The following is a 17,901-nucleotide window of genomic DNA, read 5'->3' as shown; positions in this document are numbered from 1 at the left end:
GTGACTTAAGAAATTTATTGCTCACAGTTCTGGAAGTTAGAAGTCAGAAATCAAGGTGTTAAAAGAATTGCTTCCTTCTGAGCCCTGGGAGGGAAGAGTTTGTTCCAGGACTCTCTTTGTTTTGCAGATGAACATCTCCTTGTGTCTTTTTTTTGTCTTTTTAGGGCCACACCTGAGGCATATGGAGGTTCCCAGGCTAGGGGCTGAATCGGAGCTACAGCTGCCAGCCTACACCACAGCCACAGCAATTCGGGATCTGAGCCATGTCGGCGACCTTACACCACAACTCACGGCAATGCTAGATCCTTAACCCACTGACCGAGGCCAGGGATCAAACCTGAATCTTCATGGATACTAGTTGGGATTGTTAACCACTGAGCCATGACAGAAACTCCCTAATGATCTCATTTTTTTTTTTTTTTTTGTCTTTTTGCTATTTCTTTGGGCCGCTCCCGCGGCATATGGAGGTTCCCAGGCTAGGGGTCGAATTGGAGCTATAGCTGCCAGCCTACGCCAGAGCCACAGCAGCGTCTGCAGCCTACACCACAGCTCATGGCAACGCCGGATCGTTAACCCACTGAGCAAGGGCAGGGATTGAACCCGCAACCTCATCATTCCTAGTCGGATTCGTTAACCACTGCGCCACGACGGGAACTCCCTAATGATCTCATTTTAACTGAAGTACTTCTTTGAAGATGCTGTCTTCACATATAGTCACATTCTGAGGCACTAGGGATTAGTACTTAAGCATATGAATTTGGGGGAAGGACACAGTTTAGCTCATCAGGAAGTGAAAGTGGCCATAAAATCAAATTATTCAGGAGTTCCCGTTGTGGCACAGTGGTTAACAAATCCGACTAGGAACCATGAGGTTGCGGGTTCGATCCCTGCCCTTGCTCAGTGGGTTAACGATCCGGCGTTGCCAAGAGCTGTGGTGTAGGTTGCAGACGCGGCTCGGATCCCGCGTTGCTGTGGCTCTGGCGTAGGCCGGTGGCTACAGCTCCGATTTGGCCCCTAGCCTGGGAACCTCCATATGCCGGGGGAGCGGCCCAAGAAATGGCAAAAAGCCAAAAAAAAAAAAAACTAGAAAAAAAAATTATTCACTAATAAACGGACTACTTAGAAATTATCCTTAGCATTTCTCTATTGACATCTTTGTCTAATCACTGGGCGGTAGAGTGAATGTCTACTACAAAGTGAAATTGCTCATCTTCAAGAGATACTTTACAAAGCAATGGAAGTGATGTTGGGAACTTACCATATTATACCTAAAGTCATCGAAAAGCGAGGATCTGACAGTTAACTGAGAAAGAAAACCCAGGATGAGGATACTGGACTTCAAAAGAGATTTCAAAAGGGAATGGGTATAAATTTATTTGTTCAACTCACCATCTTTAACCAGAAGTCTTTCCTAAGTCTTGTTAAATATAATTTTAAAATATTCCCCTAAGATAAAGTCCCATGTATCCTCATTACTTACTATGAAATCTTGGTTTCTATTTTAAGAAGGTCTATTTTAAGTGACATTTCCTCCAGTTCTAATTATGATTATACTATGATTGCTTCATTCATTCACTCAGCAAGTTCATTTTGGACACCCAGTGTGCGTCAACCACTGTTGAATGCATTGGGGATCTAGCTGTAAGCAAGACAGGAAAAGTCACATGGAGCCTGTATACTTAGAAGGGGTGAGAATAAAACAAGACAAAAGTAAATAACTTTTTCATTATTATTTTTTTAGGACCACACCTGTGGCTTATGGAAGTTCCCAGGCTAGGGGCTGAATCAGAGCTGCAGCTGCTGGCCTATGCCACAGTCACAGCAACAGGGTATCCAAACCCCATCTGTGACCTACCACAGTTTGCGGCAATGAGCGAGGGCCAGGGATCGAACCTGCATCTTCATGGATACTAGTCATGTTCATTTCCACTGAGCCACAACAGGAACTCCGTAAGTAAATAACTTTAGATTTTGATAAGTATAATGGCAAGAGATGATAGGACTAGGCTTGGATCTGAGTGATGGTAGTAAAAACTGAACGTAGATAGATTTAAAATCCATTTTTTTTGTTTGTCTTTTTGTCTTTTTAGGGCCGCACCTGCAGCATATGGAAGCACCTGGGCTAGGGGCTGAATCAGAGCTGCAGCTGCCAGCCTGCACCACAGCCACAGCCATGCCAGATCTGAGTCACATCTGTGACCTATGGAGCAGCTTGCGGCAATGCCAGATCCTTAATCCAACTGATCGAGGTCAGGGATCAAACCCACATCTTTATGGATACTAGTTGGGATCTTAAACCACTGAGCCACAGTTAAAACTCCTAAAATCCTTTTTAAAATATATATTTTTAAATAAAACTGAGTTCCTCAATGGCAGACACCATGTTTTTTGTCCTTAGAACAAAGCCACGGCTCAGTGGTTAAAGAATCCAACTAGGAACCATGAGATTGTGGGTTCAATCCCTGGCCTTGCTCGGTGAGTTAAGGATCTGGCGTTGCCGTGAGCTGTGGTGTGGTCGCAGACGTGGCTCGGATCCCATGTTGCTGTGGCTGTGGTATAGGCTGGCAGCTACAGCTCTGATTCAACCCTTAGCCTGGGAACCTCCATATGCTGCGGGAGCAGCCCCAGAAAAGGCAAGAGGACAAAATACAAACAAACAAAACAAAACACACAAAAAAACCCCAAAGCCTTGTGAATCACAATTGTTCAGTGACTATTACTTTAATGAATGACTGGGTTACACAAAGTTTTGGACTGGATTTCTCAGGCCTTACCCCTGGCTGCAAGAACTCTGGAGAGAGTGTCCTTCTCTAGAGCCCAATGTCCCAGTACTGTGTCACCAGACTGTGGTAGCCATTTAGTAAATGGTTAGCATGACCCAGGCATAGTGCTGATTGTTGAAGCAAGCATTATCTCTAAGTCTCACAGTATTCTTAAAGAGTGGATACTAATATTGTCCTCATTTTATGCAGTCTTCTAAGGTTACATGACTGGGCTCAGGTAACCCAGCTAAAAACAGAGCCCACGTTCCTTGCTACAGGAATTTGCCATTTGCAGGTCTAGCTCCTTATCCCCAAAGATTTCAAACTGCCTGAGTCTTGGCAGACTGGGATTCAAATCCTCCCTAGCCATCTTTCCCAGTATGTCTGAACCTGGATGGAAATGAAATTCCTGTTCTAATCGCTGTAGGCAAGGCCATGGTGGAAGGCAATGCATGACGCTCCAGGTGTGAGGAAGTACAACCAATTCAGCCTGCCAGGTATCTTCCATTCAGCCAGTTGCAGGAAACGAATCACATTGCTTTCCATAAACGACTTGCCTTGCAACTTTCTGAGCAAGTCACACCTTTTCCGAACCTTGGTTTCTATTATTACCAAACGGGTCTGATAACACCGTTGTCACTAGCAGCGTTGCTGTTAAGATTAAGGAAGACAGCTGACAGCTTTAAAGTGTCCAAGTACAGTACCCTCGCACATAATGGACAAAAAAAAAAAAAAAAAGAAACTGCAGCTAGGAACATACAGAAAGCGCTAGTTAGATTTGGAGTCTGGGTAGGGCCTAAGAGGATGGCATCAGCGGATTGGGCCAGCCCAAGGGGGCGGGTTCAGAGGGAGGAGCCCGCCGCGTCCTGCCTCAGCCCTGAGCTTTGAATCAAGCGCGGTAGTTTCAGCAGTGGCCAATCCTAGGACAGCTTCTTCTTGCGTCAGCTGTTGCTGAGGCTCTGAACCACGCGTCTCTTCACCAGATCAGTTCTAGCCGTTGCTGCTGTATCCGTGCTCTGCTCTTGCGTGTCCATCCATTACGACTGAGAGGGCGGGCCGAAAGTCTCAGTTACCTCCCTGAAAATCCAGGCTAGAAAGAGACTCTCGACGACTCGCTCCAAATCTGCAGAGCAGCACCAGCTTCCCCTCCTCTGGAAGCCTCTGGCCGAGGTCCAGTCAGGAGCTATAGTACCAAGATTCTCGTTCTTTTTTTTACGCAACTTGCTAGAGAAGCAGGAAGTAGCTTTTTTCGAGGAAGGCGGGACAGGGACGAAAGGTACACTGCAGAACCAGTGAGGGCGGGGTAAGTCCTTGGGCTGGATTGGGGTTGAGTCCTGGCCCTTTAAACTCGAGGGGGAGGGTCCGGAAGTGGATGGGCGGAGCGAAGGCCCCGGTATATAAGAGGACCCAGCCGCGCGGGGTCTCCAATCTGCCATTTTCTGTCCCCGGTTAAGTCCTAGGCTTTCCTAATTCCCTGTTTTTCTCACAGGCTCTGTTCCGTCCGCTGGTCCACCATCTCAGGGTAACGATGGCCGCAGAGTCCACCGCTACTGCCGCCATCACCACGGAGCTGGTTTCCGCCGACAAGTAAGCTGGACGGTAGAGAGCTTGAGGCACTGGCCAGTCCGCGGAGAGGGGGTGGTGGACGGAGGCTCCGCGGGAGGGACAGACCGGAGGGTGGGAGGACGTGCCTCCCCGTGAGCCACGGTCGCTATCACCGGGAGGTCCTGACACGGGAGCAGCCCACCTCTTGCAGAGGACCGTGCTCCGTAGCAGGAACACCGGTCGCCTGGCGCCCCCTGCCCCGCATTTTGCGGCCGCCATCTTGCCGGGGGCAGCGGCGGCAGTTTCCATCGCCTGCCCCTCTCCTTCCTTCCCCGGCCCGGGGCTCTCGGCGGGGCCCCGGCGTGGCAGTGGGCCCTCACGCCCTGGTGTCCCCCCACTTCGGGGCCTCCGATAGGATCCTCAAACAACTCAGGAAAATAACCCACGGAGATTTGGCGCCAAAAAAAAAAGAAAAAAAAAAAACCCTGCACGAGGAGGGAGGCCGGGCCGGTGGGTTGGAGGGGGCGGGGCCTCCCGGGGGCGGGGTCGCGCGCTCGCGAGCTCGCCTCCCTCCGCCCGCCCTGGAGCAGGGGGCGGGCCCCGGAGGAGGCGGGAAAACTCCATTGTTTGGGGCTGTGCGGCTCGCCCTGCCCCTCGGACTTCCGCGGCGGGGCGCGTGGACGCCTGTTCCCCGCGGTCCCCCGGGTCACTCTGTCCTCTTATCCTTAGGTAGCCGTGTTCTTTGTTACTGTTTTTTTTTTCTGTGGTTCTTTGGGAGTTGGGAGTTTTGGCGAGGGACTTGGCTGCTGCTGGGGGACTTTATCGGGGAGCGGAGACCTCGTAGCTCTGCGCGGAGGTCTCCTCACTTGCAGCGGTGTCGGGTTGCTAGGAGAATGGGCGAAGTGTAATGGAAGGACTGGAGGGGATGATAGAAGACGTGAGTGCTGCGAAAGCAGCACAGTGACACTCCGACACAGGTATTTTTTGAACAGTGAAAAGAAAACTGGCTGTTTCATTCGAAGAAAAAGAATCCACATTATTATGTGGCAGAGGCTGGAGTAAACCCCAGTATTTTGTTTATTCCCTCATTATTTATCCCCCTCCCCAAAGCTTACTTGAGAGGAAATTGCATGAAAACCTAGTTGAAGAGAATAAAGGCAGCATTCCTCAGTTAAGTAAGTTCCTGAGGCAATAAAGAGGTAAAGCTTTTAAGATGTTTGAGGGGGAGGGTAAAGAAAATTGGGTTTAGACTCTCTTGATGCACGTTATAATTCCAGTATTACCATTAAAAGAATAAAAACATGTATGTATAACTTCTAAAGCAGTAGAGGTAAAATAGAATGAGAAATAAACCTCAATTCAAATTGGTTTTGATATTACTTTCATGGCTAAAGTATTGAGTATTGGGCTACAGTTTTGTCATCAGTAAAAAGCTTCAATTGGGTTTCTGTCCCCTCATGCCATTTCAACAAAGCTGCTAAAAGTTATCCATGATTGTATAACTGTTAAGTCAGTCCTTATCTTTATTAGCTAACTAGTTCTTAAAAGGTTTTTGTTTCTGTTATAAAAGATAAAAGTAGGAGTTCCCGTCATGGCGCAGTGGTTAACGAATCCGACTAGGAACCATGAGGTTGCGGGTTCGGTCCCTGCCCTTGCTCAGTGGGTTAAGGATCCGGCGTTGCCGTGAGCTGTGGTGTAGGTTGCAGACGCGGCTCGGATCCTGCGTTTCTGTGGCTCTGGTGTAGGCCGGTGGCTGCAGCTCCGATTCGACCCCTAGCCTGGGAACCTCCATATGCCGAGGGAGTGGCCCAAGAAATAGCTAAAAAAAAAAAAAAAAAAAAAAAAAAGATAAAAGTATACGGGAGTTCCCATCATGGCTCAGCGGGTTAAGAATCCGCCTAGTATCTACGAGGATGCTGGTTTGATCCCTGGTCTTGCTCAGTGGGTTAAGTATCTAGTGTGAGCTGTGGTGTAGCCCTGCAGCTGTGGCTCCAATTCGACCCCTACCCCAGGAGCTTCCATATGACACAACTGCAGCCCTAAAAAGTGAGGGCGGGACGACGACAAGATAAGGAAAACACTGTGTAGTGTAGTGCGGTTAAGGAGTACATTTTATTGACATGTTAAAGGAGTACTTTTTAATATGACATATTACAAAATGTGCATATGGTAAAGTTGAGTGAATTTTCACAAAGGGAAACAAAACAGGTCTAGGGAACTTAGAAACTCCATTTTAGTCACACTCCTATCAAAGGTAGCTCTCCTGTGGAGTTTCTGTCCTGGCTCAGCGGTGAGCTGTGGTATGGTTTGTGGACACTGCTGAGTTGCTGTGACTGGTGTAGGCTGGCATCTATAGCTCCCATTTGACCCCTAGCCTGGAAGCTTCCATGTGCTGCATGTGTGGCCCTAAAAAGACAAAAAAAAAAAATAGCTTTTTTGACTTAACATTACAGATTAGTTTTGTCTGTTCTTGAACTTCATAGGTACAGTATGTTCTATCTGGCCTCTTACACTCAACATTATGAGACTTGCCATATTACATATTGTTTTAGTGATTTTTTTTTCTGCAGTATAGTGTTCCTTTGTATGAATATAACCACACTTCATTATTCTATCATAGGTTGATATCATAGGTTGATGAGCTTGTATTTATTTGTAAGTGTACCTTAAAACTTTTTTTTTGTCTTTTGTCTTTTTTGTTGTTGTTGTTGTTGCTATTTCTTGGGCCGCTCCCTCAGCATATGGAGGTTCCCAGGCTAGGGGTCCAATCGGAGCTGCAGCCACCGGCCTACGCCAGAGCCACAGCAACGCGGGATCCGAGCCGCATCTGCAACCTACACCACAGCTCTTGGCAACGCCGGATCGTTAACCCACTGAGCAAGGGCAGGGACCGAACCCGCCACCTCATGGTTCCTAGTCGGATTCGTTAACCACTGCGCCACGACGGGAACTCCCAAAACTTTTTTTTAATTAAATAACTTTTAAAATTTATTTTTCTTTTTACAGCCAAACCCTGTGGCATATGGAAGTTCCCAGGCTGGGGGTTGAGTTGGAGCTACCACTGCTGGCCTACACCACAGCTCACAGCAAGGCCAGGGATCGAACCTGCATCCTCACGGGTATTAGTTGGATTAGTTGGACCTGCTGAGCTACTTCGGGAACTCTGAAGAGGGATGCTTTGAAAAACATAGAAAGCGTTATGTATGTTTATTCAGTTGTCTTTGCTTCTTTATTTCATAGACAGATTTCTTTAGATAATGGGTCTTCATTCCTGGGTTCCACTTTTTTTTCCCTTCTGATTGCTTGTACATTATGTATATTTTAATATATTAGGTTTTAGAGGTACAAAGATGAATAAGATGTCAGTTCCTGGTCATCAGATCACAAACTAATTGGACAAGTGTGTTCTGAGAATATTCATATTTGTTCAGCCTATCTCATCTGGCTTCTCTCCTTTTGTGTTATTTAAACAACATTTCTAAAGGTGATGGTTGTCTAAATGCTAAATTAGTCTTCATCATTCTTAGGCTCTAATTAGTTCTTAACCCTTTTGCTTCATCTTATATCAGACATTCCCTCCTTAATTTTGTTTTCCTTTGATGTTGCTTCCATTTCTTCTACCTCCTTTTCATTGTCATAGCAGTGACAATGCCAGATCCTTAACCTGCTTAACCACCAGGAAACTCCCAGGAAATCCTTCTTATCTCCTACAGCTTCCTTTGTTCTCTGGTATGTCTAATTTTCTTGCTCTTTGTACTCCAACTCTAATTTATTGCTTCTGAGGTATTAGTACTCAAAAAAGTTTCATGTTTTCCCACTGTTCTTTCCTCATCTCCATTCACCACAGCTAACACCATTCTTAGCTCTCATTCGAGATGTAATGGTCCTTGGTATGAGCTCTGGTGTGCTTTGGGGCATGTTTGTAAATGATCTGTGTTCTTATGTAGGCAAATACTACCTTTGGGGTGTAGGTGACAACCGATGAGGGGACAGAGAAAAGAGGCAAGGATTTTAACTAATAGCAAGTGAATGGTGGCAGTCTGTAGAGTTCCTAAGTATTAACTGAGGTGACTTCAAGACCTTGTACTGAAAGCTACTTAAGGTAAAATTGTATTGCGAGGAGGGTAAATTCTTTACCTTTATCAGTTTTCAAAATAATGCATTGCTCTGTCATTCTCCAAAGATGATGACTAATGAATGGAGGTTTTTTTTTCCTGTTTGCATCATTGAGAACGCATGTATTTAAACATATTTGGAATTTTTCAATCAATTGCAGTTATTAAAATTAAAAAAGGAGTTCCCGTCGTGGCTCAGTGGTTAATGAACCTGACTAGGAACATTGAGGTTGCTGATCGATCCCTGGCCTTGCTCAGTGGGTTAAGTTGCCGTGAGCTGTGGTGTAGGTTGCAGACACAGCTTGGATCCTCGCCAGCTCCGATTGGACGCCTAGCCTGGGAACCTCCATGTGCCACGGGAGCGGCCCTAGAAGAGGCAAAAAAAAAAATTAAAAAATATTTTAGACAGTTTTTAAAGGTTACTTTCCCTTTACAGTTGTTACAAAATATTGGGCCTGTGGGTTTTTTCTTTTCTTTTTTTTTTTTTAGGGCATATGGAAATTCCCAGGCTAGGGGTCAAATTGAGCTACAGCTGCTGACCTACACCACAGCCAGGGGGGATCTGAGCCATGACTGGCCTACGCCACAGCTCACAGCAACACTGGATCCTTAACCCACTGAGCAAGGCCAGGGATCGAACCCGCATCATCATGGACAGTAGTCAGGTTCATTACTGCTGAGCCATGATGGGACCTTGGCCCTGTGTTTTGCAATACATCCTTGAGCCTGTCTTCACACTCAGTAGTTTGAACCTCCCACTGTCATCCCCCCATAACCACTCTTGTTCTCTATATCTCTGAGTCTACTTATCACTAGTTTGTTGTATTACTTAGATTCCACATATAAGTGGTATCATGCTTTTATCTTTCTCTGACTTATTTCTCTTGGCGTAATACCCTCCAAGTCCAACCATGTTGCCGCAGATGGAAAGATTTTGTTCCTTTTTGTGGCTGAGTAGTAGTCTGTTGTGTGTGTGTGTAATATATATGTATATATACCACAGCTTCTTTATCTGTTCACCTGTTGATAGACACTTGGATTGTTCCATGTCTTGGCAACTGTAAGTAATGCCGCAGTGAACAGTGGGGTGCTTATATCTTTCTGAATGAATTTTTTTCCCCCGGATATATGCCCAGGTATATATGCTCCAGATATATGCTGGGTCATATGGTAGTACTATTTTTAGGGTTTTTTTTTTTTGTCTTTTTGCTATTTCTTTGGGCCGCTCCCGCGGCATATGGAGGTTCCCAGGCTAGGGGTTGAATCAGAGTTGTAGCCACCGGCCTACACCAGAGCCACAGCAACGCGGGATCCGAGCCGCGTCTGCAACCTACACCACAGCTCTTGGCAATGCCGGATCGTTAACCCACTGAGCAAGGGCAGGGACTGAACCCGCAACCTCATGGTTCCTAGTCGGATTCGTTAACCACTGCGCCACGACGGGAACTCCTATTTTTAGTTTTTTGAGAAACATTCCTACTGTTTCTCAAACACAAGAGGCTACACCAATTTTCATGCTCACCAACATGTACAAGGGTTTCCTTTTCTTTACATCCTCGCCAGTGTTTTTTGTAGGTTTTTTTTTTGTTTTGTTTTTTGCTTTTTAGCACAATACCCATGGCATATGGAGGTTCCCAGGCTAAGGGTCTAATCGGAGCTATAGCCACAGGCGTATGCCACAGCAACGCACTATCAGCAACGCAGTATCCGAACCGAGTCTGTGACCTACACCACAGCTCACGGCACCACTGGAGCCTTAACGCACCGAGTGAGGTCATGGATCGAGCCTTTAACGTCATGGTTCCTAGTTTTGTTAACCACTGAGCCACGACGGAACTCCCCTATTTGTACAGTTTTTTGATGGTAGCCTGATGGTAGCCATTCAGTCTGGTGTGAGGCAATAACTCATTGTGGTTTTGATTTGCATTCCCCAGACAATTAGCAGTAGTGAGCATCTTTTTTTTTTTTTTTTTTTTAAAGGGCCATGCCCAAGGCATATGGAGTTTCCCGGGCTAGGTGCTAGGGGTCAAATCGGAGCTGTAGCTGCTGGCCTAGGTCACAAACACAGCCATGCCAGATCTGAACCGCATCTGTGACATACATCACAGCTCTTAGCATTGCCAAATTCTTAACCCATTGAGTGAGGCCAGGGGTGGAACCTGCATCCTCAAGCACACTAGTCGGATTTCCTCTGCGCCACAGCAGGAACTCCAGTGAGCATCTTTTTATGTTCCTTTTACGCATCTGCATATCCTCTGTGGAAGAATGTCTGTCTGTTCAGTTCTGCCCAGTTTTTATTTGGGTTGCTTGTTTTTTTGATGCTGAGTTGTATGTCCTATCATCTCCAAAGATGACTAATGAGTTTTTGTTTGTGTCATTGAGAACTCATGCATTTAAACATATTTTGAAGTTTTTCAATCACTTGCAGTTGTTACCTTTGTTGGATTGTCACATTGTCCCTTCTTGTCGCCTTCTTTTCTTTGGGATTTTGTTGAGTTTGGCTCCTAAGTGTGCTTTTGTAATATTTTGTAAATTATTACAGAACACCACATTTATGGAAAAGTTGAAAAAGTAGTTCTGGGAGTTCCCGTCGTGGCGCAGTGGTTAACGAATCCGACTAGGAACCATGAGGTTGCGGGTTCGATCCCTGCCCTTGCTTAGTGGGTTAACAATCCGGCGTTGCCGTGAGCTGTGGTGTAGGTCGCAGATGCGGCTCGAATCCCGCGTTGCTGTGGCTCTGGCGTAGGCCAGTGGCTGCAGCTCCGATTGGACCCCTAGCCTGGGAACCTCCATATGCCGCGGGAGCTGCCCAAAGAAATAGCAAAAAGACAAAAAAAAAGAAAAGAAAAGAAAAGAAAAAGTAGTTCTAAAAACTCTTCCTATGCTTTACCCTGGATTCCCCACCTTTACTTTATAATTCCTTTTCACACAACAATAAATATATATACCCTAAATAATAGTAGATATAATTTTGTTGCTTTCTGGTATGAAATTGTCCCAGATTCACCTTTGTACTTAGCCTGCCCTGGCTTAGAGTCAGTTATTTCTCAATGGATTCGTGGTTCCTTTTAGTGGAAAATGGACTTTCAGGAACTCAGTCTAGGTGCTACCGGTTACTTATAGCTGCTGACTTGGTCATTATTTCTGGAGTTTTTCATTAAACACAACTGTGAATAATACTTTTCAGAGGATGAATATTCTGGGAAATTTTGCTTTTTTAAAAAACAAACTTAGCAGTTTGCAGAAAGTGAGACTTTTCAGGATTGCATATATTGTAATATAAAAAATAGTGCATTCTCTCTCTCTCTTTTTTTTTTTTTTGTCTTTTTAGCTATTTCTTGGGCCGCTCCCGAGGCATATGGAGGTTCCCAGGCTAGGGGTCCAATCGGAGCCGTAGCCACCGGCCTACGCCAGAGCCACAGCAACGCAGGATCCGAGCCGCGTCTGCAGCCTACACCACAGGTCATGGCAACGCCGGATCATTAACCCCCTGAGCAAGGGCAGGGCCGGAACCGGCAACCTCATGGTTCCTAGTCGGATTCGTTAACCACTGCGCCATGACGGGAACTCCTCTCTCTTTTTTTTTCTCTTTTCTCTTTATGGCCATACCTGCAGCATATGGAGTTCCCAGGGTAGGGGTTGAATCAACTACAGCTGCTGGTCTACACCACAGCCACAGCCATGCTGGATCCTTAACCTGCTGAGCGAGGCCAGGGATCGAACCCACATCCTCATGGTCACTAGTCAGATTCTTTTCCTTTGCACCACAACAGGAACTCCTTTTACGGCTTTATATTTTCTTTCTTTTTTTTTTTTTTAATTTTTAATTTTTTTGGCCACACCTGTGGCATATGGGTTCCTGGGCCAGGGATTGAATCCAAAGCTGCCACAACATCAGGTCCTTTAACCTACTCTGCTGGCTGGGGATCGAAGCTGTGCCTTCACAGATACCCGAGCCACTGCAGTTGGATTCTTAACCCACTGAGCCAAAGCGGGAACTCCTATAATTTGTTAAATTTCTAGTCTTAAAATAGCCTCCATTTAAATTTTTCCCCCTTAATTTTTCATTACAGAATTGAAGAAGATGCCCCTGCTCCTTCTACCTCTGCAGATAAAGTGGAGAGGTAAGATTATTTACATGGTGCAATTAAATTTATATCGAGAACATAGATAATGGAAAGTTATTTATTTATTTGTTTTGGTCTTTTTGCCTTTTCTAGGGCCACTTCTGCAGCATATGGAGGTTCCCAGGCTAGAGGTCTAAATGGAGCGACAGCTGCCAGCCTACGCCAGACCCACAGCAACATGGGATCCGAGCCGCGTCTACAACCTACACCACAGCCGGATCCTTAACCCACTGAGCAAGGCCAGGGATCGAACCCACAACCTCATGGTTCCTGGTTGGATTTGTTAACCACTGAGTCACAACGGGAACTCCCAAGAGTTATTTAATTATGCTTCTTACTTAGTACACAACGTGCCTAGCAGATGCTGACATATTTCTTTGCATGCTTCTACTGATTTAGATCTCTGTTTTGTAATATTGTCATTTTCAATTTTGTTGTTAGTCTAGTTGAAAAGTTCTAAACTTTATATTGAGCTCATATGTATTTCCATGTAATTTGCCCATCTCGATATTGGCCATGGGTCTTAACCAGAGGTAAGCATAATAAATGAGAAAGCTTATCCGAAAGGTAAATGTTTGGGTTGTATTCTTGGAGATTTCATTTAAGCATTGAGTGTATGCTTGTTTTGACAAAGCTTCTTGATAATTTTTAAGCTCACTTTAGGTTGAAAATTACTGATCTAAATTCTCTTTAGTCCTGCAGAATATTTGCATGTCTTTTTTTTTCCTTTTTTCTTTATTTTTATATATTTTTCATAATTATTTTTTTTCTTTTTAGGGCTGCACCTGTGGCATATATAAGTTCCCAGGCTAGGTAGGGGTCGAATGGGAGCTGTAGCTGCCGGCCTCCACTACAGCCACAGCAAGGCCAGATCCAAGCCAAGTCTGTGACCTATACCACAGCTTACAGCAGTACTGGATCCTTAATCCCCTGAGTGAGGCCAGGGATCAAACCTGCATCCTCATGGATACTAGTTGGGTTCATTTCTGCTGAGCCACAATGGGAATTCATTTTTTTTTTTTTTGTCTTTTTGCTATTTCTTTGGGACGCTTCCGCGGCATATGGAGGTTCCCAGGCTAGGGGTCGAATTGGAGCTGTAGCCCCCGGCCTACACCAGAGCCACAGCAACGCAGGGGAATTCCTATTTTTAAAATTTTTTAATTATAGTTGATTTATAACGTTCTGTCGATTTCTGCTGTCCAGCAGTGACCGAGTTATACATATATACACATGTTCTTTGTTTCACATTATCCTGCATTATGTTCCATCACAAGTGATCGGGTGTAGATCCATGTGCCAGAGAGCAGGATCTCCTTGCTTATCCACTCCAAATGCAATGGTTGGCATCTGCCAACCCCAAACTCCCAGTCCATCCCACTCCTTCCTCCTCCCTCCTGGCAATCATGAGTCTGTTCTCCATGTCCATGAGTTTGTTTCTTTTTCAGAGTCTGTAAGTTTTTCATTTGTTTTATTTACTTTTTTCATATTGTGGTCTTAAATTCCCTTGTTGTCTTGGTTGCTTAACCTGTCTTCTACAAATGCCACGTAGTGCTTTGAGTAAGTCTCGTTTGTTTGTTTGGTTTTTTGCTCTTTAGGGCTGCATCCACAGCATAATGGACGTTCCCAGGCTAGGGGTTGAAACAGCAACAGCTGCAAGCCTACACCACAGCCACAGCAGCTCGAGATCCATGCTGCATCTGTGACCTATACCACAGCTCATGGCAACAGCAACGCTGGATGATTAACCCACTGGGCGAGGCCAGGGATTGAACAGCATCTTCATGATGTTGGTGGGATCCATTTCCACTGAGCCACAACAGGAACTCTGAGTAAGTCTTGTTTTGAGTGGAAGGAGTACCACTCAGAATTGGTCCTAACCACATTCGAATAACCTTTTTTAGAGGGTTACTCTTGGGATATACCATCGTATGTCCCAAGACCAAGCATAAGGCATAAATGTAGCTAGGCTCACTTGATCTCTGCAATACTGCTGATACGTGATTTTCAACATTATAAGCATTTATGGTCTTTTGAGGACATGGTAATCTATCTCAGAGAACCATGAGGAGGGTTGGAAAGAGCATGGCTCGTCTCATAAGTTTTTAACAACTAGGAGTTCCCGTCACGGTGCAGTGGAAACAAATCTGACTAGGAACCATGAGGTTTCGGGTTCAATCCCCTGCCTCGCTCAGTGGGTGAAGGATCCAGTGTTGCCATGAGCTGAGGTGTAGGTTGCAGATGTGGCTCGATCCTGAGTTGCTGTGGCTGTGGCTGTGGTGTAGGCCGGCAGCTGTAGTTCTGATTAGACCCCCTAGCCTCGGAACCTTCACATGCATCAGGTGCAGCCCTAAAAAGACAAAAGACAAAAAAATATGTATATGTCATATGCCCACACATTCTTTTTTGTTGTATGTGGGCCCATGTTCTTACTTAGAGGTTCGAAACATGTAGTCTCTATACCCTTGAGGGTCCCAAAGACCCTTTCAGAGATTCTGTGAAAGCAAAATTATTTTTGTATTTGGAAGGCCGTTTGCCTTTTCCCAGGGTGTTAGCATTGGCCCTAATGGTGAATAGACCTGCGGGCCCTTTACTTAACAGAGCTCAAGGCGGTGTGAGTAGTTGTGTTCCTCACCATTTCAGTCAGGCACGTTCATGATGAAGCAATACAAGTGAAGAAATGTATTTCCAGGCTTTCACTGCATGGCTTTATAGTATTCTTTGTGGCAAATGGGAAGTATGCATGCCTCTTCTACACACTGAAATAGGTAGGATGGTTTTATTTAGGAAAAGCGCTTGCATGACCATTGAATTAAGAACTAAATTTTTCATGGAATTCTGGATTTGGAAGAATAACAAACAGGCGGACTGATTGTTCACACTTGGGTATTTGGTAGGCGATTTCTCAAAAATGAATAAAGTGAGCTTGTCACTTTAAGGGAAGCAACTCAAAATTATCTATTGTCAGTGAATGAGTTTGAGCTTTTAAAAGATTTTTTTTTTGCTTTGTAGGGCAACACCCATGGCATATGGAGATTCCCAGGCTAGGAGTCCAATTGGAGGTATAGCTGCTGGCCTACACCACAGCCACAGCAATGCTGGATCAAAGCCACATCTGCAACCTGCACCATAGCTCACAGCAATGCCGGATCCTTAACCCACTGAGTGAGGCCAGGGATCAAACCTGCAAAACCTCATGGTTCCTAGTTGGATTCGTTTCTGCTGAGCCACGATGGGAACTCCTCAAATGAAAATTAATTTAAGAACTTGGAAATTGTATTGATTGCTGTGAGCTTGACCATATACCAGTATTTAAAGATTGCTGATGAGATTGATGGTGGTTTGTTTTATAAATTGTGGGGTAATGCACGTAACATAAATTTTGCCATCATTCCTGCAACATATGGAGGTTTCCCAGCCAGGGATTGAACCCTCACCAAAGCAGCGACCTGGGCTGGATCAGCTACTAGTATCTGTACGCTCAGCCTACTAAGTAGAGCAGAGCAGTACCAGGATACCCTCCTCCCCCGTATCCAAATCTGTGCATTCTCAAATCCTTTGTATAAAATGGCATGGTATTTGCAAATGACTTACACACATAGTCCTGTATACCTTAAATCATCTCTAGATTTCTTATATTACCTAATACAAGGTAAATGGTTGTAATTATAATGAAAATGCTATGTACATTGTTGCCAGTGTGTGGCAAGTTCAGATTTTGCTCTTTGGAATTTTTTTTTCCCCCTGAATATTTTTAATCCTTGGTTGATGGTTGGCTTGAAAAAGAGGGCCACATGTATTTCCATTTTCAACCCTTTGTGGTTTTCTTTGCCCTTTTTTTTCCCCCCTCCCTTTCTTTTTGGAGCCACACCCACGGTATATGGAAGTTCCCGGGCTAGGGGTCTAATCCGAGCTGTAGCCACCGGCCTACACCAGAGCCACAGCAACAGCTTCTGGGACCTACACCACAGCTCACAGCAATGCCGAATCCTTAACCCGCTAAGGGAGGCCAGGGATTGAACCCGCAACCTCATGGTTCCTAGTCAGACACCTTTCTGCTGTGCCACAGTGGGAACTCCGATTACTTCTTTCTTTACGTTTCTTCATTTGGCTTCTGGGATGCTGTTTTATTTTCTGTTGACTGATTTCCCTTACTGGCTATTCCTGTTTTGGGGAAGAGGAGTAAGGGGAGTTGGTTCTCCATCATTTCCCCTACCTTTAATGTTGGAATTCTCCCAGGGCTCAGTCCCATGACTTCTTTATTAAGAGTTGCTCCCTAGGTAGTCTCCCCTACTTGAGCTCAGGCCTTTGGCTTTAAGCACATGACACTGCATCTGTATCTCTAGTCCCCACGCATCTGCTGCATCTCTTCTTCCCTTTATTATCTTGGAGGTTCATTGGCCTCTTACAACGAACATGTCCAAACTAAATAAAGAGTCCCTGCATCTTCAGTTGACTATCCCAGTAAATGGCAATGTTATGTAGTTTGTTTTGTTTTTGTTTGCTTTTTTTAGGGCCGCACTTGTGGCATATGGAAGTTCCCAGCCTAGGGGTCAAATTGGAGCTGCAGCTGCCAGCCTGTACCTGTACCACAGCCATGGTGATGCCAGATATGTAACCCACTGAGCTAGGCCAGGGATTGAACCCGCATCCTCATGGATCGTAGTCGGGTTCATTAACCTCTGAGCTGTGAAGGAACCTCCTATAATTCTTCATCTAAATGGTATAGATTTAAAATCTCTGCCACTAGTTCTCAGTTTTCACATCTGTAAAATGGATAAGAACAGACTTATGACGTAGATGGCAGGATTGAATGTGAATGTAGCTAAAATTCTTACATGGCACATAGTAAGCGTCCATTGTTGTTATAGTTGCCCAGGCCAAAAGGCTTTGTCACTTTTTTTTTTTTTTTAAATCTGGTCTTTTTTAGGGCTGCTCTCATGGCATGTGGAAATTCCCAGGCTAGGGGTTGAATCAGAGCTGCAGCTGTCAGCTTACACCACAGCCACAGAAACACCAGATCCAAGCCGGATGTGACCTATGGCAGAGCCTGCAGCCACAACAGATCCCTAACCCACTGAGCAAGGCCAGGGATTGAATGTGCATCCTCACATCTGTATCTACTGGTCAGGTTCTTAACCCTCTGAGCCACAATGGGAACTTTGGCTCTGTCACTTTTGTTTGTTTTTTTTGTGGGCTGCTTTTTTTTTTTTTTCCTTTGCTTTTCAGTGCCACACCTGCCACATATAGAGGTTCTCAGGCTAGGGGTCAAATTGGAGCTGTAGCTGTTGGCCTGCACCACAGTAGTGTTGGATCTGAGCTGCATTTGTGACCTACACCATACATAGCTCATGG

General features: G+C 45.3%; 1 protein-coding gene across 2 annotated transcripts in view; it reads left to right on the top strand.

The window, feature by feature from the left end:
• The first annotated feature begins 4,180 nt into the window (after window positions 1-4,180).
• The window catches only part of NASP (nuclear autoantigenic sperm protein), a 31,760-nt gene continuing 18,039 nt past the window's right edge, over window positions 4,181-17,901 (top strand). The window contains exons 1-2 of one of the 2 annotated variants that reach the window (XM_047789226.1): window positions 4,181-4,349; window positions 12,496-12,546. In XM_047789226.1, the coding sequence (XP_047645182.1) occupies window positions 4,291-4,349; window positions 12,496-12,546 (110 nt within the window). In that variant the 5' untranslated portion in view covers window positions 4,181-4,290. The remainder of the gene's footprint in view (window positions 4,350-12,495; window positions 12,547-17,901) is intronic. The other variant, XM_047789227.1, reaches the window with a different exon arrangement.

Source organism: Phacochoerus africanus, chromosome 8, assembly GCF_016906955.1.
Source record: "Phacochoerus africanus isolate WHEZ1 chromosome 8, ROS_Pafr_v1, whole genome shotgun sequence".
NCBI lineage: Eukaryota > Metazoa > Chordata > Mammalia > Artiodactyla > Suidae > Phacochoerus > Phacochoerus africanus.
The sequence above is the reverse complement of the archived record's forward strand: the minus strand, read 5'-3'. Positions and strand labels throughout refer to the sequence as shown.